The sequence below is a fragment of the Squalius cephalus genome, assembly GCF_949319135.1.
Source record: "Squalius cephalus genome assembly, chromosome: 23".
Taxonomy (NCBI): domain Eukaryota; kingdom Metazoa; phylum Chordata; class Actinopteri; order Cypriniformes; family Leuciscidae; genus Squalius; species Squalius cephalus.
Window position 1 is genome coordinate 17,838,459 of NC_137144.1, and position 26,730 is coordinate 17,865,188.

The 26,730-nt window shown below is 37.8% G+C and overlaps 1 protein-coding gene across 1 annotated transcript; it reads right to left on the minus strand.

The window, feature by feature from the left end:
* Positions 1 to 25,844, minus strand: kdm7ab (lysine (K)-specific demethylase 7Ab). The gene is made up of 20 exons (XM_079859082.1): positions 25,670 to 25,844; positions 13,924 to 14,009; positions 13,537 to 13,654; positions 12,328 to 12,488; positions 9,604 to 9,745; positions 9,299 to 9,485; positions 8,786 to 8,948; positions 6,116 to 6,203; positions 5,820 to 5,926; positions 5,615 to 5,706; positions 5,120 to 5,206; positions 4,612 to 4,875; positions 4,403 to 4,527; positions 3,963 to 4,144; positions 3,300 to 3,397; positions 3,062 to 3,219; positions 2,807 to 2,955; positions 2,640 to 2,698; positions 1,630 to 1,897; positions 1 to 295 (listed from the first exon to the last, which is right to left on the minus strand). The coding sequence occupies exons 1-20, from the start codon at positions 25,765 to 25,767 to the stop codon at positions 207 to 209; spliced, it is 2,721 nt and encodes a 906-aa protein (XP_079715208.1). The 5' UTR covers positions 25,768 to 25,844; the 3' UTR covers positions 1 to 206.
* Between the last annotated feature and the right edge of the window lie 886 nt (positions 25,845 to 26,730).

Sequence of the window (26,730 nt, forward strand, 5' to 3'; positions counted from 1 at the left end):
GTCTTATTTCCTTTCAGTCGCATTGATCATTTGGATGTATTTTAGCAAAACTAGGAAACCATGTTGGGCAAAGCACTTTTTCAGATCATTCTGAAGCTTCGGGTTGATTGGTAGCCAATACAATGTTTATGACCAAATGTGTTGAGCCAAACACACTTTATACCCTGTCACCTTTAACATGCAGACTCAGCATCCCATCACTACTACTATACAAAGAAGGGGTTGTGTCTGCTCAATTTGAGAATCTTGCCCAGTCGCTGCTTAGCTGTAGCCATGCCTTTCTTAGGACGTTTACCTACAAGAAAGAGAAAAGAAAAATAATTATTAATAATTATTAAATATATGTTATTTAAGCTGACTGCAATCATTGCGCACGTGAGTCTTCTGTAATAAAGCAAGGCAGCCCTGAGATAGAAAAAAATAAAATAAATAAATAAATTTGTGCATAAATAAAATAAAAACTTTTGCAAATGTAAAACTGGTAAATAAAATGCAAATATACAAACAATAGGACAGATAGAAAAAAACAGAAAAAAATATACAAATTAAATAAAGTTTTTCAGGTACAGTAGCCTAGTTTTATTTAACATGTCTTAAGAAATACTACAGAAATTGAATAATCAAATGTAAAAATAAAACAATGTATAGTCTTCACTGTCTGAATTAAATATAAATTGATTCAATTGTACATTTGTTTCGGAAAGTTTTTTTCGAAGAATGGGCATGTGTGACGTCAGATGTAGCGGAATTTCCTTATACGGGTCCTAAGAGCACTTCTCCGGAAGGACGCGGGCGCGCGCGCAACCGTAGACCAGAGCAAGAGAGCGAAAGCAGTACGCCCATCAAAGCGCTATGCTCGGCTTTAGGGAAGTCAATGTCACCAAAGAAGTGGGTTTTTGGTTGCCAGGGCAAGACAACCCTGCACAGATTCCCAAAGAACCCAGCGTTAAGGGACCAGTGGATGGAGTTTGTTTTTCCAGAGCATCAACGGAGGTTGTGCAAGACTTTTTGTTCCCTGCATTTCGACGATGATTGTTTTATAAACAAAGCCCAGATCGACGGATTTGCAGATCGTCTAATGCTTAAGGATCGAGCAGTCGCAATGATAAAGGTTCGCGGTCGTGCGTTGGAACCGGGCGGTGAGTAAAACTGCTTCAAATTTCTCTGTGTGTTGTTAGCTCGGCGCGTTAGCACAGCTTTAGCTCCGCCCACACGGCCCGCCTTCAGCCGCTCGTTTTTTTTCCGGAAAGACTCGGTACAGCCTATCTTTCTTTTATAAATATAATAAAACTAAAGACTTTTTGGAGATATGAAGGATGCAATACTACTCTATAGGTACTCAAGATTAACAGGAGATTGAGTGAAAATGAGCATTTCACCCCCCCTTTAATAACACACTAACGAGTCAATAACATTGTAGTACAGCAAAGTTTAGGAAATGCAACACTTTAGAATATCGATTTTTTAAATTTGAGAATCGATGAGAATCGGCAGAAGATAGAATTGTGATTCATATGTGAATAGATTTTTTCCCCACCCCTACTAACTAACTAAATAAATGCATACAAAACCAGAAGTAAAAAGACTTACTAATATGTTTAATGTGCAGAGAAAATGGTAATGGCGTACCTTTGGTGGCCTGATTGCTGATTGGTGGGGGATTTGAGGCAGGCCTCTTGGAAGGGTGCAGGGGTGGCGACAGGGATGTCTCACAGTATTGGTAGCCCAATGTAAGGCTTTCCCCATGGGCTGGGGAGTGTGTGCGACTGCTCCACGCCTCACTGCTGCTGTTGCTGCCACTGCCCTGGCTGTCCATGAAGTTCTTGTGTTCCTGGATCCTATGCATGAGTTCGGCCTGACATCCTCCTTCTGAATGCTCCCGCTCCCGGAATCCTTCCTAAAAAGAAAAAAAAAAAAAAGAAAAAAAAAAGATTGAAACGGTGGCCACATTTATGTGCCCTCTATTTTGAATAAATGCATAAATTAGTATCAAATAAAATATTAATTATTTTTTTGTTTGTTAATTTCTCAAATTAAAATTTTATTCGAATATATACAGACTTTGTTAAAGCATTATAAGCCACAAGCAAAACCAATTAGCTACCAGGTAAATCACAACATTACAAACATTGATTTGAAGCAAAAACGTATTTGCAAATTGGACAAAAAGACAAAAGGTACAAGACTGGGTAACTAACGGCTTTAGTGAGGGAAAAACTACAATCCCATGGAGCCTTGCGAATGACAATCGGAATAAAACTATGGTGAAATATTACACTATCCATTTTATGTTGTTGATTACACCTATAGAAACACTATTTTAAGTTAACTGCAAAATATATATTGATTGGTGGAACTCTCTGATTGGTGGACTTTTTTACAACATCATGGGTAATGTAGTTTTTACCACGAATTCCGCTTTAAACACGATTATTTTAAAAATAAGGTTAAATGATGCAAACAGATGGCTTAAACAAAGGCATATACCATTGATTAACAACCCCAGAGTTCACAATAGGTCTGTTTTTAAAGGTTTAATTACAGTTTTTACTTCTGGAACATGACTGATACAGTATGCCAGATTAAGATTGGGTTTACAGACGTATGCAAATATTTAATAAAACTCATTGAGAAGTTACCTGTGAAGAATTGCTGTCTGAATCCTGGTTCTCCTCTCCTGACGCAATCTCCTTTTTACCTGAGAATTGAAAAAGAATACATGCAATATTTATCAAAATAACAATACGTTATAGAGGAAAAAAATAAGCTGTTTAGCGATAAAAAAAAAACTCTCATGAAGTCTTACTGTAGTCAGGGGAGTGATGGTTGCTTCGGGACCACCAGGATTCCTGTGAACTGCTGGGATCTTCTGATTGGTGAGAATACAACAGCCCTGCCATAGACAGCATTCCCTGGATAGCATCCTCTTCTTTGCTTGGCGAGGTAGCAGACTCACTGCAAATGTGATTTGAGATTAACACATGCACAACCCTAAAATCTTCCCCAGCATTTTGTTGTCTTGTGACAATGTCAGGCATCTAAAAACCCTATCAGCTCTCACCTTTTAAGACATTTCTCAAAACGGTCAAGTCTTTGCCTGGACTCCTTGTAGTAGCCGGAGCAACTTTTGGCCTCATTTTGATCATCTCCACTCCTAATCTTTTCATCCTCCTCTTCCTCTGAAGAGCTTTCAGATTCCTCCTCGGAGCAGTTCTTTTTCTGCATGGATAAGAAGAGCAGATTAAACCTAAACTAGGACTTTATGCTCTTCCTGTGCATGAAGGGAAATGGCAACATACCCGTGTAGTGAACTCCGCTTCTGATTCAGAGTCTGATGAGATGTCTGAATGTACGGTTTCTCTGTTCCTGAGATCTGAATTCTCTTGTTTACTAAGATCTGTGGAAGACATAGCTCCTTATTACTGGCAGGGACAAAAATATCAATGAGATTTCGTGCACTAGCTGAGAGAATAAGTAATACAAGCTGTTTTAACATGGCTGATGCTTGTGATTAGAGCTAGGCTTATTATCGTTAACTAAATCTAACACTTTTAAAAACATTTCTGTCAATTTAAATAAAGCTGAAATAAAATACAATATAAATATTAATTGAAAAAGTGGCAATAAACTGAAATAAGTTTAAGTTGATGCATTAAAACTCAAATAAAAAAAAGAATAAACCTAAATAAAAAAAATAAAAGCACATAACAAAATTACTAAAATTTAAATAAAAAACATTAATACAACGATAATACAACAAATATATTATTATAAAATTAATATTAATTTATAAAATAATATAAAAAAATAAAAGCTAATTCAAATAACACTAATTAGAGCACACAAAATTGCTTGAAGAAAAAAAATTATGTACGCAATATTTACTCAAATATATTTGAAAACTTTTTTCACAAGAATTGTGAATAAAAGTGCAGGGTTGATTTTGACACTTTTGAGGGTACCTGTAAAGGATGTCAGTTCTCTGGCTACATGATGATGCTTATCCACACTCATTCGAATATCCACTTCCTGTTCCTCCTCTTTAGGTACGAGTTTAATCTTGAGTGAATCCCTCTTCACATCTCTGAAGTCCTCCTCTTCCTTTAACCCTGGTCTTTTTTCAGCAACATGCTGCCTGTTATCTCTGCGTGGACAATCGGAGGGGGAAAAAAGACTTGAAGGTGTTCCCAATATTTTATGACCAAAAAAAGCCAAAATAGGACAAGAAAAACATTGCAACTGCAAGTAGAGCGATAAAATGACTATTACCTTACATAATCCTTCTAAATGTAACACTATCATGAAGGCCAGCATGAGTCATTTGTATTTGGCAATGTGGTGATTTTAAGTGCTACAATTACTGACTAATGTGTGATAATCATCATAGGTTAATGTGGTTTACCTGACTATACGTCCATTGCACAATACCAGTCGCAAGTCAGTGTCCAAACTCCGCTCTGCCATTGCAGCTGAGGCCGTAGAGACCTTGTTGAACTTGCCGTTGACCTTCTGGTTAAAGGTGGCATCCTGAAAGACAATTGTTGAGGAAAATTATTCCCTATAGATAGATTAGCCTGAATGGCATTTATGGTATTCATAAATCCCAATTACCTCCTCATAAGGACCTCTCTCAAGTCTCTTTAAAACTTCTTGTGTGTGCTGTTCGAAGATGTCAAGGTTGGAAGGAACTTTAGGGTTGTGAGAATGATGATGGTGGTGATGATGATGATGATGGTGGTGGTGGTGGTGGTCACGAAGACGTCTGGCGTTCCTGCGCGCGTGAGACCCTCTCTCGTGTGCCGACCGCGTGGAAGGACACACAGAGCTTCCTTGAAATTTCATTGGCTTGCTTCCACAATTCCCATTCTGATACTCCTTGAGTGTTTAAAACAGCATTGTGAGATCAAATACAACAACTCAAGTTCAAACAACTCAAACTGCACAAACTGATTCGTAATAAGACCAATTTACACTTTACATTTTAGGTTTACTTAAAATGCACATATGTAGATCAGGAGAATCGAAATCCAACCCAAACCCCCCCAAGCAAGCTCAGTTTTCAGACCTCTGTATTTCTAAAAGCCTGTGTATGGCCATGGTTTCAAGCCGTCTGGCTTACCTCAAGGTACTGGATTTCCTTAGTGAGCATTTTAATGAGATGGTTGGGTCTGATATGGTCAGGGACCTCGCTGGCTGGCTCTGTGACCTGGGCAAATGGGCACACATGGTAGACAATAAGGGGTTTGTGTCACAGAACAAACTCAGGTTCTTACCCAGTACCACTGACACCAGATATCGACCCTTTTGGGAAGCCCCTTGCCCTCATTATTTAATCAGGGATTACAATGTACAATGGGATGATTGCAGGTGGTTTTAGAGTTAAGTTGTTTTAAGGGTGATTTCACACTAGCACTTTTGGTGCGCACGCGGGTTCAATTGACATCAGATTTTGGTTGGTTTAAAATATGTAAACGCTGTTTTCCGAACTCAGGTGCGCACCTGCGAACCGTACCCAGAGTCTGCATAAAAAGGGTAGTCTGGGGTACGGTTTGCTGCCGACATGACAGAATTGATATCACGATGCAGTTTCTTGCGTGATAAGAATTTCCTTCACCTCTCTCTTTAGCCAGTTCCTCAGTGCAGTTATCAAAGCTTTCACTCCCTTGATCAGGTATTCTGGAGGCAGGCAGTTATCTTCTCGTGATTCTGACGACAGACAATAAACAGACAATTAGGATGGACACCAGGGAACGGAGTGGCAGCACGCCAATGATTTAAGTGCCCTGTATTGACATGCTGAGTGATTTGAGACGACATACCTTTGAGAGTCTCCAGCAGATTCTTTGCTACAAACCAGCAAATGGCCTCAAAATAAGGAAACTTAAAGAGGTCTGGAGTCTTCAGACGGCGCTCCATCTCATAGCACCTAATATGAGGACATAAGTAGTATAAGTAGGTAACTCAGAAACCAATATGCTGATATGAAAAACACAAAAATATTAGACAATGTAATATCTGCAAAATGTATTGGTCAACTTTTAAGAGACACCATCAAGACAAACAGAAGCAACAGCACTCCAATTCTGATTTCTGAAGAGTGAAAGCACTCGCTCACCTGAGCTGCATGCCTATGTTGAGGTTGTGGAGGAAGTTCCCACCGAAAGCCATGCAATCCTGAGAGGTGAGAACTGCATGGATCCATCCTGCAAGAGAGGTCAAGAGTGTGTCAACAGCTGACTGACAGATGCAGACACATTCAGACATCTGGTCTGAACTGCAGCTGTTCCTTTCTAGCCAACAGTAAGCCATTCATATCCGGTGTGCGGCAAAGCTGGACCGAGAGACCAATTTCACAAAATCCACTGGTATATCCCTCTAAGTTCAAACTTTACCAACATGCTCCTTCAACAAACAGTGTAAATGCAGCAAATGTACAGGACTTTAAAAGGCAAGCAAAAGTTCACATACATTTGCTGGGTGGGCCATGATTATACGGCTAACTGAGATCTTCTGAGGTGAATCAAACCCCCAGAGTGTTTCTAAACCACTGCAGACTGCAGAGCCCACCAAACAACCAGTCTGTCAACTACATCCACGACTTCCTGTCTACGTTTCAACATATAGGCCACATGCGAAGTGTGGGAAAGCATAAATATACATCAGATTCAGAGGCATAGCCCCGACAATGAGCAACTTTCATATCGCAGCTTTTGAAGGACTTTTGAAGTCTGTCTCACAGCAGGGGGATGTGAAAGTTTTAAACCGGTCTGCTAGTGCCATCAACACAGCTGGGAACCAGATTCATTTAAGACCACGTATTCTCATGACCTGCTCATTTTGAGTGTGGTTTCATAAAATGTTCAGATTTATGATGCCACCCATATATACCCTATCATTTGACTTCATATATAATACGAAGTCATGATGACGATACACTAGATGTTTGTATTGTAACTCAAAAAAGGCTGTGGAGCTTCACTAATGAACAATGTACTGGATAAGATGTGTCGCTAAGATTCATGTGGCTCTCTGGGTGGTAAGAGTGGCTGCTCATTCCTGCTACATCTGAACCTAAAACGAAAAACACAAATCAGCCCTGGCCTTCCTGTGGAACCACCATTAAAAGACAGCTGCTCAACAGTAAGTGGAATACCAGTTCCTCTTGCTCCAACATTCGTGTGTCCCTAACAAACCCTCAGACAAACATAAGACTTCATTTTTCTCCTTCAATGTGAAAGGTTTAGTTTTTGTCAGTTCAATGCAGGATTTGCACAAAAGTTGATTATCAAAGATGGAACGATACCAACATGCTACTACAGTTTCCACATGAGCACCTGTACAACAATTTATAGATGATCATGTCAGAAGATGCTAATCGATAAGTTGAATAAAGCTAACTCCACAACAACTACATAAAATAAATAATTAACCATTCAGAAACGTTGAAACTTCTTCCAGAGTCTCTTCATCTGTGTCCGACTCCGGTTCATAAGGCTGAACACCGCTACTGACAATTTAGCTGCGTGAGATTCCCCAGTTTTGTTTGTTGCAGAGTATCTGAAGCATGATATGTAAAGGCTCTGCCCTCTTCTGGAAAAGGGGTGGGGAGGATCAGCTTTTTTGGATTTAAAGGAGTAGCTCACTTTAAAATGAAAATTACCCCATGATTTACTCACCCTCAAGCCATCCTAGTTGTATATGACTTTCGTCTTTCAGACGAATACAATCGGAGTTATATTAATAAATGTCCTGGCTCTTCCAAGCTTTATAATGGCAGTGGATTTCAACCATCAATATGAAGCTCAGAAAAGTGCATCCATCCATCATAAACAAACTCCACATGGCTCCGGGGGGTTAATAAAGGCCTTCTGAAGCAAAGCGATGAGTTTGTGTAAGAAAAATATTCATATTTAACACGTTACAAAGTAAAATTCTAGCTTCCGGCCAAATGCAGTCTACTTGCGGACTACTTATGAAGTCAGAAGTAACGAAGTGCGTCATGGCGTAGAGTAAATATCAGCAGTACGTCGCATTACTCACATAAGTTGCGCTTTACACTTAAGTCAAATCTGTATGTTCGTCTGGCCGGAAACTAGTTATTTTACTTAATAAAGTTAGAAATATGAATATTTTTCTTACACAAATTCATCGCTTTGCTTCAGAAGGCCTTTATTAATCCCCCGGAGCAGTGTGGAGTTCCTTTACGATCGATGGATGCACTTTGAGCTTCAATCTGTTGGTTGCAATTCACTGCAATTCTAAAGCTCAGAAGCGTCAGGGTGTTTATTAATATATCTCCGATTGTATTCGTCTGAAAGAAGAAAGTCATATACACCTAGGATGGCTTGAGGGTGAGTAAATCATAGGGTAATTTTCATCTTAAAGTGAACTACTCCTTTAAAGGTACACACATGAAAACGGCGTGCTTTTGCTCACACCCAAATAGGGGCAAATTGGACATGCTAGAATGAATGATCTGTTCTGTATTTTGAACTGAAACTTCACAGACACATTCTGGGACAGCAGAGACCTATATTACATCTTGTAAAAAAGGGGCATAATAGGTCCCCTTTAAAGTACCTTAGGATGACCTAATTATAATAATAAAAAATAAAAAAATTCATACACTTCAAAGTTACTATAGTATAATATAATTTATTGTGGAACCTCAGCAAAAAAATAATAATTTCAATTATGCTATTGTATTTTATTTGAATAGCATCATAAAAATAAAATAAATAAATAAATAAAACTGATGTGCCCAAAAAGAAATCATAATGCTAACCCGTTGGAACAAGAAGTGTTGTTCCCTGCCGCACCACACACTTGTAGCACTTGTCCACTTTCTCCCCAAAGAACACTTCGCTCTGGTTCGGGGATGAGCTCCACTCCTCGTATAGTGCAAGGTTGGCCGGGGTCGGCTTTATCAAGTAAAAGATCTTCTCCCCCTACAGGTAAGGCAATTAATAAGTCATTGATCATCACTCATTTTAGTTGTCGTCATATAATTCAGCAAATTTGTTTTTGAAAAATCTTTAAAAAGTTTGTGGTCAGTAAGATTTTTAGTTTTTGAAAGAGGTCTCTTATGTGCAACAAGGCTGCATTTATTTGATCAAAAATACAGTAAAAAGAGTAATTGTGTATTACTCTAGTCTTCAGTTACATGATCCTTCAGAAATCATTCTAATGTGCTGATTTACTGTTCAAGAAACATTCATTTGGTGGAACCTGTGATATATTTATTTTTTCAGGAATCTCTAATGAATTGAAAGATCAAAGGTTTGTGATGCAAACTTACCCACAGGACGTGGTACCACACAGATGTGCCTCCAAAATCAATATGGAAGTCGGTATAGCTTTCCCTCACACCCATCAAACAGTACTTCTGCACAAACGGCTTGGGAAAGTAAGAATCATCAGGCCAGTAGTTCTCCACCCAAGACATCTTCTGAGCGATATCGGGGACCACCACCAGCTCGGACATCCTGAGTGCAAGACATTCAAGTTGTCATCAAAATGTGTGTTTTTTTCCTGCACTCAAAAAAGGCACCTTTGTGTTATCTGTCAGTAATTGCAAATTAGTCGCTTTCAAACAATACTAACTTGGTGTCTGAAAACTCCAGACTGATGACGTTCAGGACTTTCGGCCGCTGAGGGCTGTAGTAATACTTCACAAAGGCGCTCAGTTTCATCTTGCTGTCCGCTTGCCTGGCCACATCGATGACATCAATCACTTTGTCACCTCCTATAAGCAAAGGGAGCAAATTGAGTGATGTGCATGAGTGGGCATCAAAGGAACAGACTACTACAACAAATATCATTACCTAAACAAACTCAACAGGGATAAATTGCAATAATCAACATCATTAAATGGCCATAAATCATATTTCAAATGACCATCATGTCAAATGACCAGACTCTTGGTACTAAAAAGTTTCCCATTGTCCTTACATAAGGCCATCTCTCCACCGAAGCTACAATGAAAGATCTTATTTGATGTTTCTTAACAAGAAATCAGCTGATGTTTATAACTGTGAGAAAGACAAATGGCAGGCAGAACATCAAAACCAACCAGAAAGCTGCTGGGAAAAACCTCAAACACTGAGCAGGACAGCTGGTGCTTGTGTACACAAACGGCACCCTAGTGTACCAAGCCAGAAGGAAACTCATCCTACAAAGTAGACCATGAAGAGATCCTTTACTGCTGTTCTGGGATCATGACTTGCAAACACTGCCAATAAAAATGTCTATTGGATCCTTTATGGTTCCAAATCCACAATGGTGCTAACAACAAATATGGGTTAGATTAAAAACAATATTACAGGCACTCCGAGCGACAAGACAGTAATGTGTGTTTATATGTGCATAATTTAAAACATTTATGCCATTAATTACTCCTTTTAACCAGTAACAACAAACATTTTTATAGTTATGGAGACATAAAATGTACCCAAAGCAGTGTGGGACAAAAGCGGCTTTCACAAAAGCAGGCGTAGAGTGCGGTTCTTCATTACAAGCAAATGGCAAAGGGGGAAAAACCCACAATGTTCGATTTCGCTGGCTAGGAAGCCATGCAAGCAAGCTGCCCACTGAAGTAACTGAATTATCTGGGCAGCTATCCTGTCAAAAGTGCATTAAAGACAAAAGCTAGAGCTTTTAGTGCATTGCCCCAGACATAACGTCACTGCAGTTAACTTGAACATTCATCAAGCAATTCAACTATATACATAGATTTTTGGCTGGCATAGCATCAGTCTACAGATTTTCTCACACTTCTCAAATTGAACATTTTTAGCTTTATGCTACGAATGCTAAAAAGCATATCACAATCTCTTGCACATAGACTATAAAAGAATGGGAAGTGTTCTTTTTATATATATACACAGCAATATTAGTGATAATTTTGAAGGGCTGAAATCATTGAGTGAAACATTAAAATTAGCACTTAATCCGGTGAACTGTTATTTTGTGCGCCCAACCAAGCTCAGGCTGCTGCCTTCTTGCCTTGCAGTCTTATCAGGCAATGATTTTGCAGGCAGCGTTTGCGCACGAAGGCGCCGCATGAAGGCACCTCACGAAACAGATTTTAGACAGACTTCTAAGGCATTGGAACGGTTTAATGATCTAGAATAGAGCGGGCTTTGGCTAGAAATAACATTAAAAGTCAAAAACATACATTTACGCACAAACTGACCACCAACCACAACTTTAAGATGCCATATTTATATTTATAGCTCAACTGTCACACAGGATTGAGGGATATCATAGGCAGCAAAGGATACATCTATGCTGCCTTCAAAAACGACAGGAAGTGAGGCTAACATTGGATTCGGATGTGCCTTGATGCCTTCCTTCCTTAGAATGCATCCTCCGAAGGCAGCAATTTTTAGCTTTTGAATGCCGCCAAGAAGTCAGCAAAGTGGACGCACTTCGCCATGACCAAAAATGATGCTAGAGTAGCAATATGTCAAATTTGTCCAGCTGGTTACCAAAAAACTACGGTTTAATAGATCACCTGAGTACACAGCACCCCGAACAGCATAAAAAGTTAAATTACCTTAATTTAATTACCAAAATGTATTATTGGTTCTAGTTTTCAAATGAAAACGTTAACGTGTCGCACCTATCGACGGTCATCTGGACCAAATTTGTTGGGTCACAACACACTACAAATCATATTCTTCAGTGTGAACTGGAAGTAAATGAGGCGAACATCTGAAGATCTGTGGAAAAGAAACTTAGCAGGCTGGTAAAGGGCTATAACATTAGCAGTGGCCCGACAGACACCAGAAGGTGTGGCAGTAGCCTTACAGTAAGTGCAATATAATCACACTTTCATTCCCAGTGGGCCACAGGCACCCCTCCAGGACCCAAATGGAGCAGCTGATCGCTGTGTGTATCATGATAACAATATGTTATCACAAATGTGAGAGGTAGAGGAGTGAGCTGTAACCTAAACTTTACGGACAAAGCTCAGTGGGAAAGATATAGCGACTGTGTAATCGGACACTATAAAGACCAGACTCTCAATGAGATGAGGCCTTCTAGGCTGGTGTAAGGTACACCACTTTTATCTACACAATTACTTCATTATGGGTTGATTAATGTTTGCTAAAAGGTTAGACCCATTTGACTCACCTAAGATTAACATCTGATCCCCGCAGTGGATGGACTGTAATGCAACTCCATTACATGAAGACAACTCTTAATGGAATTAATATTTAAACCCATGAAGCGCTGCTGCTCAGTGCTATGATGTGGAGCACAATGGCTAAATGTGGAAGAAAAAGCGTGAAGAGGATGATAGTAACTCATCGCCCTCCTTACCAACGTAGCGTTCTACATCCTTGACGGAGAAATCCGGCGGAGGTAATTGGAGACCAAGCCCTTCCATTTTGGTTACAACGATGGGATAGCGGAAGCCATGTCTCTCCAGATACCTCTGGGTGACCTGACCGCCCTGCATTTGCTGCAAGATCTCATCTCCACTGCAGAATAAAACAGGATAATTACTGATTAAAGAGCGCGAGTAACATGAAGTATAAACTATTCAGACAAAAACTGAAACAGTTGTTCACTGAAAATCTTGAATATGCTAAAGCTGTTCATGAGAGAAGTATGAATGTCCAATAAATGTCATGAATAAAACGATTTGGTCTATATGAAAAGGTCTAAAAACTGATTTAAGTTACTGACTCAATTATTCAATTGCAGTGGTTTACAACTCCATAGATGCAAAGCTTGTGACTGAATAATGACTGGAAAAAAATAAATGCTGGTCTGTTTCTTACAAAAAGTTGTGGAAAGACTTGGAATATAGACAGTTAAAAGTTTGGGGCCAGTAAGATTTAGTTTTTTAAAGAAATTGATCATTTTATTATGCAAGAAAGCATTAAATTGATCAAAAGTGACAGTAAAGGAATTTATAATGTTACAAAAGATTTCCCTTTCAAATAAAAGCTGTTCTTTTGAACTTGTTATACATAAAAAAAATAAAAAAAAAATCATCATGGTTTTCAACTGTTTTAAACATTGATAATAATAATACATTTTTATTGATCAGCAAATCAGCATATTAAAATGGTTTCCGAAGGATCATGTGACACTGAAGGATAAAATGACATTTTTAAATACATTAAAGTGGACATTTAAAATTGTAATATTATTTCACGATATTATTGTTTTTACTGTATTTTTAATCAAATAAATGCAGCCATGGTGAGCATAAGAGAGTTTTGAACAGTAGTGTGATTTTATAGTGCTTTTGCAACCTTAGTGAAGCTTGTCATTAAATTATATGGAAAAGGGCGACCAGTACAGTCTTTAAAATATCCTTTTTTGGGGGGAAAACTATTACTTTAGCTGAAGTACTGACTTGTAATCTACAATAAAACTTTTCAGGCCACTGCCACAATGAGAGGTCTTCAAAGAAGTGCATTGGCTGTGCCCATGTGAATCGTGTGGCATCATGGGTGGCACCAAGCGCTGGAGTGCTTTGTCGTGACTGTGTTGGCGTCCCACAATTGGCACACATACCTAGGGAAGGTCCTGGCCTGCAGCTCCCGCACAAACACAGAGGTGCCAGCCTGCACTGGCTTACTGCCGTCATCTGGCTCAGTGTAGTCGTGTCTGTGCCAGTTGCTCCGCTTCTTCACTGTAAAATCAGGCAGAGAGAACTCAATACGTCTGGCCTCGGAACAATAATCGCAGTCATTACTATACTACCACAATGCCATAACATGCTTGTTGATCACAGTGACCAGACATGAACAGCATCCTCTTAAACCAGTTTATGTCTTCATCAGATAATTAGGTTGGTAACATATTCCAAACACAAAAATGAAAAATCTGAGGATCTTAATTTCAATTTACTGGTAAGGGTGAACCAATAGGGTCTAACAGTCAAAAAAAGTGGATACATACTCAGGGAGTGTCCGTGGTGGACGTCACAGTTGGGACAGTGGTAAACGTCAATGTCCACAGCATGGTGCTCTTCTACCTCAACACAGCTGCAAGAAAACAAACATAAACAAATTAATTCTTTGAATGCACAAAATTGTTTTCTGGGGATACTGTATGTGCAATCAATGACTAATGAATCCTTGATGCAAGTTAAGCCAAAGTTAATATGCAGCCATAGTCTATTCAAAAGTTTGGAGTCAGTAAGATTTTTTTTAAGGCTGTGTTAATTTGATCAACATACAACAAAAGCACTGATATTGTGAAATACTATTACAATTTAAAAGAACTGTTTTCTATTTTTATTATTATATTTGTGATTTGTTAATGGTAAAGCTGAATTTTCAGCATCATTACTCCAGTCTTCAGTGTCACATGATCATTCAGAAATCATTCTAATAGGCTAATTTGGTGCCCAAGAAAGAATTTTCTCATTATCAATGTTGAATACAGTTGTGCTGCTTAATATTTTTATGGAAACCATGATACATTTTGCTCAGGATTCTTTGAAAAATAGAAAGTTCAAATAAACAGAATTAATTTGAAATAGAAATATTTTGTTACAATATAAAATAACAATATAAATATTTATAATAGTATATAAGAATATAATATCTCTTTTAAAAAATAAATCTTACTGCCCCAAACTTTTCAGTGTATATCGCGCTTCTAATGGTAAATACAATTAATACAAATGAAGACATGTAGTACATTATTTTGTCTAGCTAATAAAAAAAAGCTGTTCTTGCCAGCTAGTGCTAATGCAGAAATCGAAATGGATAATTTAACCATTTTTGGCTTTAAAAAAATGTAAAAAATAAAAATTGTTTTTAAGCATATTAGATTGATTTCTAATAACGCAATGATTACCCAGTCTTAGCCAGTGGAATTACTTTGAGGAAGGAGCACAGGATCTTGTATGCCACTCTTGCTATATAACAATATGCAAACTGTCTTGCACTTGCAGATGGAGCTTATTAAACATGTGCTCGGTAGCTTTGCCAACAAGCATCTTATCGCTCAAAACCCCTTTGCCCCACTTCTTAATTTTTCCACTTCCAGCCGCACACTCCAATTAGCTTAAAGGCATGTTGTTTCACAGGAAGTCATTTGACAAGCTAGCTCTTGGCATCGTGTGGAGATTCATTAGCCAGGCAGGTAATAAGGCCTTGCACACTTCTCTGGCTCAGGTTTTGCTCGATGTTGCCAAAGAAAGCAATTTCGCCAACTCCTTGGTTTGAGTGTTACGTTACCCAGAGTGAAGTGCTCCAAACAATGAGGGCTTCACGTGGAGAACGCTAGACTAGCTGGAAGTAACCTGAAAAAGTCTGACACTGCAATATAACAAACAATCTGCATGTGGTGCACCATGGCTTTTAAAACAAACCTAGTAGCCTTGATTAGCAACCTCGATGAATCCCAAAGATTTAACAGATTCTGCAGTGACCGGAGAGTAACACCAGACTGGGTCATCTACGGTCGATTATGTTTAACCCCAGTCAAGCCCGGCTAAACCAGAGCTCCAGATCTGAGGTTACATTTGGTTGGGCTCCAGGGCACGAGACATGAGGTGAACGGGGGAGGGGAGTATGTTTATGTTGGAAACCAGTGTGGGAAACAGTGGCATTTGAGTGGCAATGGTGGTGTCCACATCAAAAGATTGAAATTAGCCTTCCTACTGGGAAAATTTGGGTTTTATTGTTTTTTTCTCACATTATTAACAACATTAGCTGCCAGACAAAACAAAGTTACAGTCCTATTAAAACATGACATGTTTTCAGTGCTTTTTAGTTTCAAATGATTCATGTATCATTTAAAGTGGTGAAGGAATTGGGTCAGATGATTGTTGTTCAAGAAACTTATTAGTGAAATCCTCTACGCTTCTAGCACAATATGATTTCTGGCTTAGTGTTTATTGTATACATGTTCCTTATTTTAGGGAATGTAAACAAATGTGTACTGTTTAAGTGAAATGTGACACTTCTTTAGCTTTGTTTGGCGGCTGTTGCAGCAATATGTTGGTCATACAATAAAATAAAAAAAGCATCATTTATTCTAATGATTGTGTTCTGTTTTTTTAAATAGGTTTATTTGAGTAAATAGGTCTTGAGTAAATGTAATAAAACAAAATAAAAAATCTGACATAATTTAGCCTAGTCACCCTCATGTCGTTTCAAATCTGTAGAAAATATAATATAAAATATCTTTTTTTTTTTTCCCTGCGGAATAGAAAAAGACATTTGGAAGAATGTTTACATTACACAAAAAGCTACTGAATCCCATTTGCACGTCTGGATCACGTTCGATTACATGAAAGTACCAATAGCATTTGGATTAACCGAACAGGATGCTCACCAGCTTAGTTTGGAGTGGCATGAGGGGACGTTTTATAAAATGAAAATGAAGGATCTGTCGGAAGCGAGTGCACCACGTCAACATCTACATGCGTTTTTTCCTCAAAGGAGCCAGGACAAACAAAAAGCTAGCTGCCACTGCAAATGCCAGCCAACAACTTTCCTTCCCTCGGTTTCCTTCAGACTCTCACACTTGTGATTGAGATGAGACAACCAAAAAGGACATGCAGGAAGTGACTCATGGAGATCATTACATCACACCGCCTCAGTTCTTGACCTACTGTTGGACAACACACTGGCTCTCTCCTCAAATCCGTGAGAAAGGTTGACTCCTACTCTATCTGAATAATATGTGGTGAAGAACACTGTGTCACTAAAACAGATTTGACTCAGGAGTTTTTGAGCCACGATAACAGATTCTAAAACATTCATCTGTTGCCAAGCAAGATGGGAGAAAAGAACAGCACTGGGAGAGAGAGAGAAAAAAAAAAGACTGCTTGAGTTCTGAATCTGAATGAGTTCAGGCCACAAGAGAGCTTACATCACAAGAGACTGGTGGGTTGCTAGCGTAACAAGAAGATTCAGGCAGAAAGAGAGCATGATGCAACAGCCAAAGAAAATATGAAGTGCAATATTATTGGCAAGTTTCTGCTATGCGAGTTAAATGATGAAATAATTGAGTGTTGCTGTCAAATACTCGCATAAAAACAAGTAATTGATTACTTAAAAGCATTTTGAAATAAGTAAAAAAATAATGAGTATATGACAGAGTATGTGCTATTGTTTTTTTGAAGTCTTGATGTTTTTAATCAATACTTGTTGTTCATTTATATATAAATATGAATCAACATATGCATAAACAAAAAGTAACACTTTACAACAGTTCAAATTCATTACCATTAATTATTAAATTAGGTATCATGAACTAACAATTGACTAGTTTTATGGCATTTATTAATATAGTTTACCATATATGTAGTTTCAAAAATTTTCTAAATTGCACTCACCCACATAGAAACATATTTGAAAAGGGGACCAGCAGAAAAAGCTCAAATAAATAAAAATATGGCAGACAAGACAAGAGAAACGTTTATATTTAAATATTTAAAATTCATTCAATAAAAATAAATGTACTATTTTACCCAATATTTGTGTGCATATTGCATTATTTGCATGCCAAATCAGTCAAATATGATGTCCTAGATGGCAGCTTGCCATGAAGCTAATACGTTTTTTCTTTCCTTTAATTCTGGTTTGGAAATATCTGAGAATAAATCCATCATTCAGCTTTGTGTTCCACTATTAGAGTTTCCCTGTTAACACAGATGAGCAAGCCAACAACCATAATATCGCCACAAACAAATTCCACAAAGCCTCGTGAGACTTGCTAAACCGCGCACTTTTCATCCTCCGGTGGGTGGCTTAGTGTGAAATATGATAATAGCATTAAAGTATGAGAGATGCAGTATTGGACTTGTTTGTTTCAGTGCTATTTTATTCATTTAAATCTTACCAGGCTATTGCATTTACTCATTGCCAAGGCTTACGCTGTTGCACTGGTATTGCATGTTGTTTTGTGAGGAGTGGGGGGGGGGGGGGGGGGAGATCCTCACGGGAAATAGAATGTCACTGCATCTGTCCAAATCTTTTGTCTAAATAGGACGCATGTCACAACAAAAACAACATTAACATTGGGATAATGTTCTAGATGGCCATACTGGATGATCCTTTGACTAAAAGCTTATTGACTGGAGAAATTACAACACAAACAAGACTCTGGGCTCCATTCCATCAATATCATAAATCTGGTTGTCCGTGTCTGGAAGGAATAGCCTTTAAGCCCTAAAAAGATGTCGGGATTTGGACATGAGAGCTCACTGAGCAGCCACGGTTGAAGAACGTTCAGACAACAGACGTTCCTCACTGAGCTCTTTTGACCTGCCATTTAGCCTGAATGGAGATAGTCATTACTCAGTGGAAGTCAGGAGATGGAACAAGTCTAGGCAAACAAAAAAAGGATGTGGCCATTTTTCTCAATGCCACGTTTTTAGAGAAGTACCCATGGGCCCCCAATGAGAGTGCAATACATTTCTGATGGTTCCTGAGATAATGGGTGAGGACTGGTTTCTTGTGGCTTGTCAGGACTAATGTAGATCCTAGCAAGGGATTTAGTAGAAGAACGATGGAAGATACTTGAAGGCTCCTTTGAAGGAGTCATCATAAGTGCATAAACCCAACACAACCAATGAGATCTCCTGAAGGCTTAACCAATCGTTCACCTAGACTGCAAGCAGATGAAAAGAGTCTCCATGGTGATGGCAAGTTCACAGGCAGAATTCACAGTATGTAAGCCATAGATCCCATTACGCTCTCAGAATCCCACTTTGTACTATGGTTTGAGCCTGAGGCCTCCTTGCTTACTAAAGCATGCATGAAAATGTGGAGAATTTCAAGGAATATGTCTATTCAGTCCATCACAACTGTTCTTGATTTGTGCTACTAAGGAATTAGGGATGGGAATCAATGAATTTAACCATTCAGAGTTTTCCACTTAATGCTTCTTAAAGGGATAGTCCACCCAAAAATGAACATTTTGTCATAATTTACTCACCCTCATGCTGTTCCAAACCAGAATGACTTTCTTTCTTCTGAACAACACAAAATAAGTTATTTTGAAAGACATTGGGAACCAAACCACATTGGAGCCCATTGAAAAAAAGATCTTCTTTTGTGTTCCACAGAAGCAAGAGTGAAGAAAGAATAGATACAATTTAGAATAAATTAAATTAAATTTCCATCTAGATATTTCTAGTCTAATTTCCTTCTCATTCAGTGATCTTTCACACACCCTCATTTTTGTTGATTTCCTTTCTCCTTTGGATCACAACTGCAACTTAAAGGGTTAGTTCACCCAAAAATGAAAATTCTGTCAGTAATTACTCACCCTCATGTTGTTCCAACCCCGTAAGACCTTCGTTCATCTTCGGAACACAAATTAAGATATTTTTGATTAAATCTGAGAGCTGATCACTCCTCCATAGGCTTCTAAGTGATTGAAACTTGCTGGCCCAGAAAAGTTATTAAAGAGATCGTTAATATAGTCCAAGTGACTCCAGTGGCTCAATCTTAAGTTTATCAAGCGACGAGAATACTTTTTGTGCGCAAAAACAAACAAAAATAACGACTTTATTCTACTATTCATTTCCTTCTCTCTGAGCCTCGAGTTAGTTTACGTAGTGTTTTTGCGTAGCGCGTCTGTGTTGCACGTCACCACGTAGGCTCACTATTGGTCGACGCTTGTCATGTGTGTGATGCGAGGCCCAGAGAGAAGGAAATGAAAAGTAGAATAAAGTCGTTATTTTTGTTTGTTTTTGCGCACAAAAAGTATTCTCGTCGCTTGATAAACTTAAGATTGAGCCACTGTAGTCACTTGGACTATATTAACGATCTCTTTAATAACTTTTCTGGGCCAGCAAGTTTCAATCACTTAGAAGCCTATGGAGGAGTGATCAGCTCTCAGATTTAATCAAAAATATCTTAATTTGTGTTACGAAGATAAACGAAAGTCTTACGGGGTTGGAACAACATGAGGGTGGGTAATTACTGACAGAATTTTCATTTTTGGGTCAACTAACCCTTTAAAGCATAATATCTGAGATTTTTCTATACAATAAAAGTGAACAACATACATTTTGGTCTTTTCGTCACCAAAGCTATCATAAAGGATTGACCACTCCTTTATGAGCGCGAGATGCTAAACATCTCCTTTTGTATTCTACGGAAGAAACAAAAGGTCGTACAAGTTTGGAACGACATGCGGCTGGGTAAACAAGTCAAAATGAGCTCATTCACTTGACTTTAATTGATAGAGTCCCTAATTATGATGTGGAAGTGTAGGGTTTCCGAGTTGGGTGTCAAAGCAGAACCTGACAATGAACTCCCGCATCCATCAGTCCCAATCTTAAGTTACTCGTCATTTAGCAGACACTTTTCATCCTGTGCGACCTACAACACTCTAATTGCAAAGACTCCCTGGAATAAACTAGGGTTAAGTGCTTTGCTTCAGGGCATAATGATAGAACAGTAAGATAAAGTGGCTGAGCAGGATTGTGAGGTGAACCTACACCCTGTGTGTTAGCAAAGCAGATCTTCACTGCAAAGAACACCGTTTTGATGTGTGGCTGCACTTATTTGCTAAATTAAGCCAGGCTGAGGGAAGTCGGGGAGGAAACTGTGTGCAAAAAAAAAGCTCAGCTAACAGACAGTGAAGCAGCAGGAAACATAACACGAAATGAGGGCAAAGAAAGATAAACTAAAGCCTTTCCCTCTCTTACTTTATGTCTCTTTGTGAAGAAACTGACTGTCTGTTTTAAACGCAGGCAAGCCCCTGAGAGTAATGAGCACAGGAAGCAGCATTTAGCATAGGAAACTAGGCTTTACTGCTTCAAACCCACAAGCCTGGCCAAGACCATAACCCCAACAAGAGCAGGGCACTTCCTCCAGACGCAACTGTGCTGCAAACTCTCACCTTTGTTTGGAGATCAAAACATAAACAAGACTGCAACTGCCATTAAAAATAGCATAGAGCCTTCCAGTTTAAACTGTTAACTTAACTTAGTTAACTTAATAGTTTATTCCGCAAGGACACGTTAAATTTATGTGCACCATTGACAGTAAAGACTAAAGATTTCTATTTCAAATAAATTCTGTTGTGTTGAACTTACTAAAATTCTGAAACACAAAACACCACATCAGCATATTAGAATGATTTCTGAAGGATCATGTGACACTGAAGACTGGAGTAATGATGCTGAAAATTCAGCTTTAGCATCTCAGGAATAAATTACATTTGAAAAGATATTAAAATAGAAAACATTGTAACAATTCGACATATAATAATTAGGGCTGTCAAACAATTAATAAAAGTTTGTTTTTACATAATATATGTGTGTGTACGGTGTATAATTATTTTCTATATATAAATACACACACATGCATGTATATATTTAAGAAATATTTGCATGTATATACTGTGTATATATATTTATATTATATATACATATTTTATATATAAAATAACACATTTTTCTTAAATATATATGCATTTGTGTGTATATATCTATAGAAAATAATTATACTCCATACAAACACATATTATGTAAACACAAACTTTTATTTTGGATGTGATTAATCGCGATTAATCGTTTGACAGCCCTAATAATAATATTTCACAATATAATAGTTTTCAGTGTATTTCTGATCAAATAAATCTAGCCTTGGTGAGCATAAACATTTTTAAGAAATATTAATCGACCACAAACTTTTGAACGGTTCTGTATTGTTTTTTAATATGAATTACTTTCAAGTTTCCACTATCCAACATGCAGAACAGATTTATAGTTGTTCATTGCTAATTATTCATTTCACTACACCAATAAAACAAATAAATAGTAAAATAATAGTACATTTTGAATCAATGATGTCACATAAAGATGAATATAATCAAACTGGAATGTCTTATGATATTCAAAAGAGTCTAGTATTTTGTGATGAGTGAAACCAGACCTGTGGTTTGAGGCGACATTCCCACAGCTCTAACTATTTTCCCTTTTCAATTCATTGAAATACTGAAACAGCCCGTATTAGTTATGGCAAATGTGACAGATGACCAGTGAGATCATCCAGTCTATTCATAAAGTGGATAATGGTCATGAAATCAATAGGTTGCCAACTTAAGGCCGTTAATCATAACCGTCCAGTGAAAAATCCATCTGACAAACGGCTCAAATAATATTGTTACCGAAGACTATGGAAAACCGATATGGAGTTTAGAATCATGCATTTATATTAGGGCTGTCAAACGATTAATCGCATCCAAAATAAAAGTTTGTTTTTACTTAATATATGTGTGTGTACGGTGTATAATTATTTTCTATATATAAATACACACACATGCATGTATATATTTAAGAAAAATGTGTTATTTATATATAAAATATGTATATATAATATAAATGATATATAATATAAATATATATACACAGTATATACATGCAAATATTTCTTAAATATATACATGCATGTGTGTGTATTTATATATAGAAAATAATTATACACCGTACACACACATATATTATGTAAAAACAAACTTTTATTTTGGATGCGATTAATCGCGATTAATCGTTTGACAGCCCTAATTTATATTCATGTTAGATATTTTATAACTTAGTAACTGTATACAAATCATTTTCTTTCAGAAAACACATGCGATTTTATTTTATCCCAATTAATATTCTAGTGAAGCAGCACTTGTCATCATTAAGAATCCCTAATGTCACGTACAAAAACAGGGGTGACTTTTCGACCGGGCCAATCCTACTAAAAACCTAGGCTGACAAGACAGAAGTCATCTATCTCCCCTCAGTGTTTTCAACCTCAGAGGGACGTTGATGAATGGGGCTTTGAACTTGCCTCTGGGCAGTGGGGCCTTCATCAATCTTTCTCCTCCTACAAACACACAAGCACACCCACGCACGTGCATCAAGCATGCAAATACACACATTATTCAAAAGACAGAGACGCACTGATTCTCAGACCTCCGAACTGGTTTAGGAGGATTTGCTTAGGATAAACTAACCATTTAAACAAGTCATTAGGTAACATTCCAAGGTCACTGTGAAGCTTGAAAAACTGGCCTGCACCTGGTAGGTAAGGCACATATGGGCTGTTTTTTTTGCAAGATTGAAACTGTACATCTTGTCACTATCAGGCACGAATATCAGGAGTTTTGTAATTATCGAAGGCCTTCGCCCCCAGCGGATCCTGCCTCCCAAACCAGGCTGTGCACGGAGCCAGATAACAGCCAGGCCCGGGCAACCGGCAAGACAGCTTAATCCCATTGGTGGCAGGCAGCGGTGACACACTGAACCTTTGAGTATCAGAACAAAACACATCAACCACGCACCCCACAAATATGATTATCCCGTGTTATCAACAGTGCCAGTGGGCACCACAATGTTGTGATACAGAGATACAGAAGCCCCTTGGCAAAACTAAACATCTCATGCAATTTAAATGCAGAGGCCTAATAATGCAAGTATGCTTGAAAACCATGGTAAATATTTATATTCTATAATAAGGGTGGGAAATTTGGGTTGTGATCGGTTTATGATTGGCCTTTGAAATGCTGGTATTATGAAACTGAATTCAAACCTGCATTAAGAATACAAATGCAGCCCAACTTCAAGCGCTTTCTATTTTAATATGTATTATTTTATAATGCATTTTATCCCTGCAATAGCAAAGCTGAATTGTCAGCACCATCACTCCAGTCTTTAGTGTCACATGATCCTTCAGAAGTCATTAATACGCTGATTTGGTGTTCAATTATCATCAATTATTATTGGTGCTGAATTGTTAATAATAGTTCCTATAATAATCTATGTTGAAAATATTTTTTGTTGTTTAATATTTGGGCGGAAAACGCACACCTTTATCCAAAATTTTGATCAATTTAATGCATTCTTGCTGATTTTTTTTTTCTTACCCAAAATTTTTAAATGGTAGTTTATTACATTTTCCACAAAAATATTATGCAGCAAAAACTATTTTCAACACTCATAATAACAAATGTTTCTTGAGCACAAAATCAGCATATTCAAATTCTGAAGGATCATGTAGGCTAACACTGAAGAGTAATGATGCTGAAAATTCAGATTTGCATCACATGAATAAATCACAAATATATCAACACAGAAAACAGTTATTTTAAACTCTAATAGTAGTCACAATATTAGTGTTTTTGTTGTATTTTGATTAAATAAATACAGTCTTGGTAAGCAGAAGAGACTTTCACAAACATTTAAACACTTTATTCCAAACTTTTGACCGCTAGTGTAAAGATTTACAAGTAAACTAAAAACAAATGTGCCGGACATATATCACACTTATAAACAAGCACCACGACGTTCTTGCATTTGCGTTTTTGTTTTCATCCTGAGCATTTCTCACAGCTTCATCTCCACGCTGTACACGTCAAACGGTACCTGTCCCTTTAAGAGGCGGAACCATATGCCCATATTTGTATAACTGGGGGATTTAAATGCCCGACCCCTGCTGTCAATCAAAAAGACCAAACAATCACAGAAACCTTATGGGGCTGCGCTCCTTTACAAGCGTGTCTTTCCCTTTTACATTTAATACTGCCATTAAACCTAGCCACCCCCAAAATTGGAAGCTACTTTCCAAGCAATCTGTAATGCATATTTAAGGCACTTAACGAGAGAAATAGGCAAGGGTCTGATCTCGTAAACTCAACCACACGTCTTTGTTTAGTTATACCCCCCCCCCATTCCCCGTGTAACTTTTCATCGAAACCCCCCACGTTTTTTTCACGCTTCACAGACTGACTGCTGCAGAAACCCCAACAAAGAAACAACCTTGATGTCAAATACATTTAATTTACGAGCTAAGAGCAATAAAAGTCCCAATATAGGCTGCATAAAACATAAAGCAATCCCAAGTCACCAAAAATATCATATTATGGTGAAAGTGAATTTCAAACAATGTAAAACTATTAAAATGCTCGTTTTATCATACTCTATGATAGAAACTAAGTTTTGTACTGTTTATAATATTTTTTCCCCACAATAACAAACAAAATCCTAATCAAGAGGAAAATATCATGCACGAGTTCACTTCACAAGTTTCAGCACCACTCGATCATGCTTTAACTCATAGGCTATTCCTTTTCTAGCCGTTTTCTTTTTTCATTATTACTGCATGTTATTTTACTGATTTGTTACATCTCATCTTATATCACATTCTAATAGTTTACTTTTTGACATGCACAGAACCCAACTGCAGTTAAATGTGCAATATTAATAACCTTCACTTGGCGTCTGGTCTGACACCACACAATCTCACGTGACTTCAACATCCATGCCAATGCTGTCATTTATTTCCTTAAGTGACAAAAAAACTACATGAGATGTATATGTCAGCTGATGCTCTGAAATCCTAGCCACAAAGCTACTGAGAAAACCCTACGTGAACCCATTTTCGCTGCTCTGATCGCTGAAGCCATGGAAAAACAGTCAAATGTTACTGCAAAACAACAACGAAGCTAGGAAAGAATTAACAGACGCGCCACGCGAGTGTTTACATTATGAAAATGGCAACGGGTGCGATTAACGCCTGGAAATATTGACAAAGCAGAGCGTGAAATCGTCTCAGTGCGAGCGAGCGAGCTCAACGCGCGGCTTACTGACATCCGAAGTGCCATTGGATTTCATACGCGGGTGTTTTTGTTGCCTTTCTGACACAACATATGACGAAGAAACGGTTGCATTCCTTACCTGCCGTGAAACCAGTCCTTGCAAATATCGCATTCTATCATAAACCGGCTCACATCGTATGGCTGCCGGCAGACGCAATACAGCTGGGCCGTCGCCATCTTCGGACTGTCCCCAAACAACGCAGCCAAGCTGGAATCGGGTTGGGCGGAGATTCCTCTAATTATGCGGAAACAACACAGAGAGGACGCGAGGGGAGGGGCGTCGAGAGCATGCCGTGACGTCACGCATAAACACTGAGCGCGAGGCACGCCAAATCACTTCATCATTACGTAATACGTGATAATAAAAAACATTGTTGTCTTTTGAGTTGTCCTCGTTCATTTTGTGTTTGGTCAAATTTCTCTTCTTTTATTAAGGCTCACATCACGCCCAGCTTTCAACTGTGCTTTAAAATAGTTTTATTTCGTTTTTTCTATGACAAATCTTATATTACCTAATCTGCTACTTCTTTTAGCTAAATTTAGTATTCATTAATGTAAATTTGGGGGAAATAAGCCTTTGTTTTCAATTTTATGATCAGAAGTTCAACAATACCTTAATACAATGCCATGTTTAAAAAATAAGAAAGATGTAAATGTCTCTATTTGTAAACATTTTCATATTTTTATTTAACCTTTAAGTTTGTCACGGTTTATTTGTCTTTTTTGTTTTGTTTGTTTGTTTATTCAATTTACCCCCTGACTGTAGTTGTAATTCTTTAAAACCAAATTAAAAAAATTAGGCAAACGAGTTATGGATACAAGTCCAAGATTTCAAAGTCCATTTAGCCGAGACCAATAGTTGTTATTTTTGTTAATATAAACTATAGTTTAATGTTAAAAACAGTTAATGTTTATAATTTATATCATGCATAATAATATTTTACTTTCATTAGATTTTTTTATTATTACACTGTAAAAAATTTGTAACACTCCCAAATCAAAAATTTCAATTGACCGATAACATCTAAATTTTTCAATTGGCCCAAGTGAAAATCTGTACATTTAATTTTAGAATTTACAGAATTTCACTTGGGCCAATTGAAAAATTTAGAGGTTATCGGTCAATTGAAATTTTTGATT

Coding starts and splice junctions, on each gene's coding strand:
- kdm7ab (XM_079859082.1), bottom strand. CDS start 25,767: ATGGCGACGGCCCAGCTGTATTGCGTCTGCCGGCAGCCATACGATGTG. Junction 5,207..5,614: donor GGAACTGGCTAAAGAGAGAG/GTGAAGGAAATT, acceptor CCATTTGCCCAG/GTCACAGAGCCAGCCAGCGA. Junction 3,220..3,299: donor AAGCGGAGTTCACTACACGG/GTATGTTGCCAT, acceptor TTATCCATGCAG/AAAAAGAACTGCTCCGAGGA.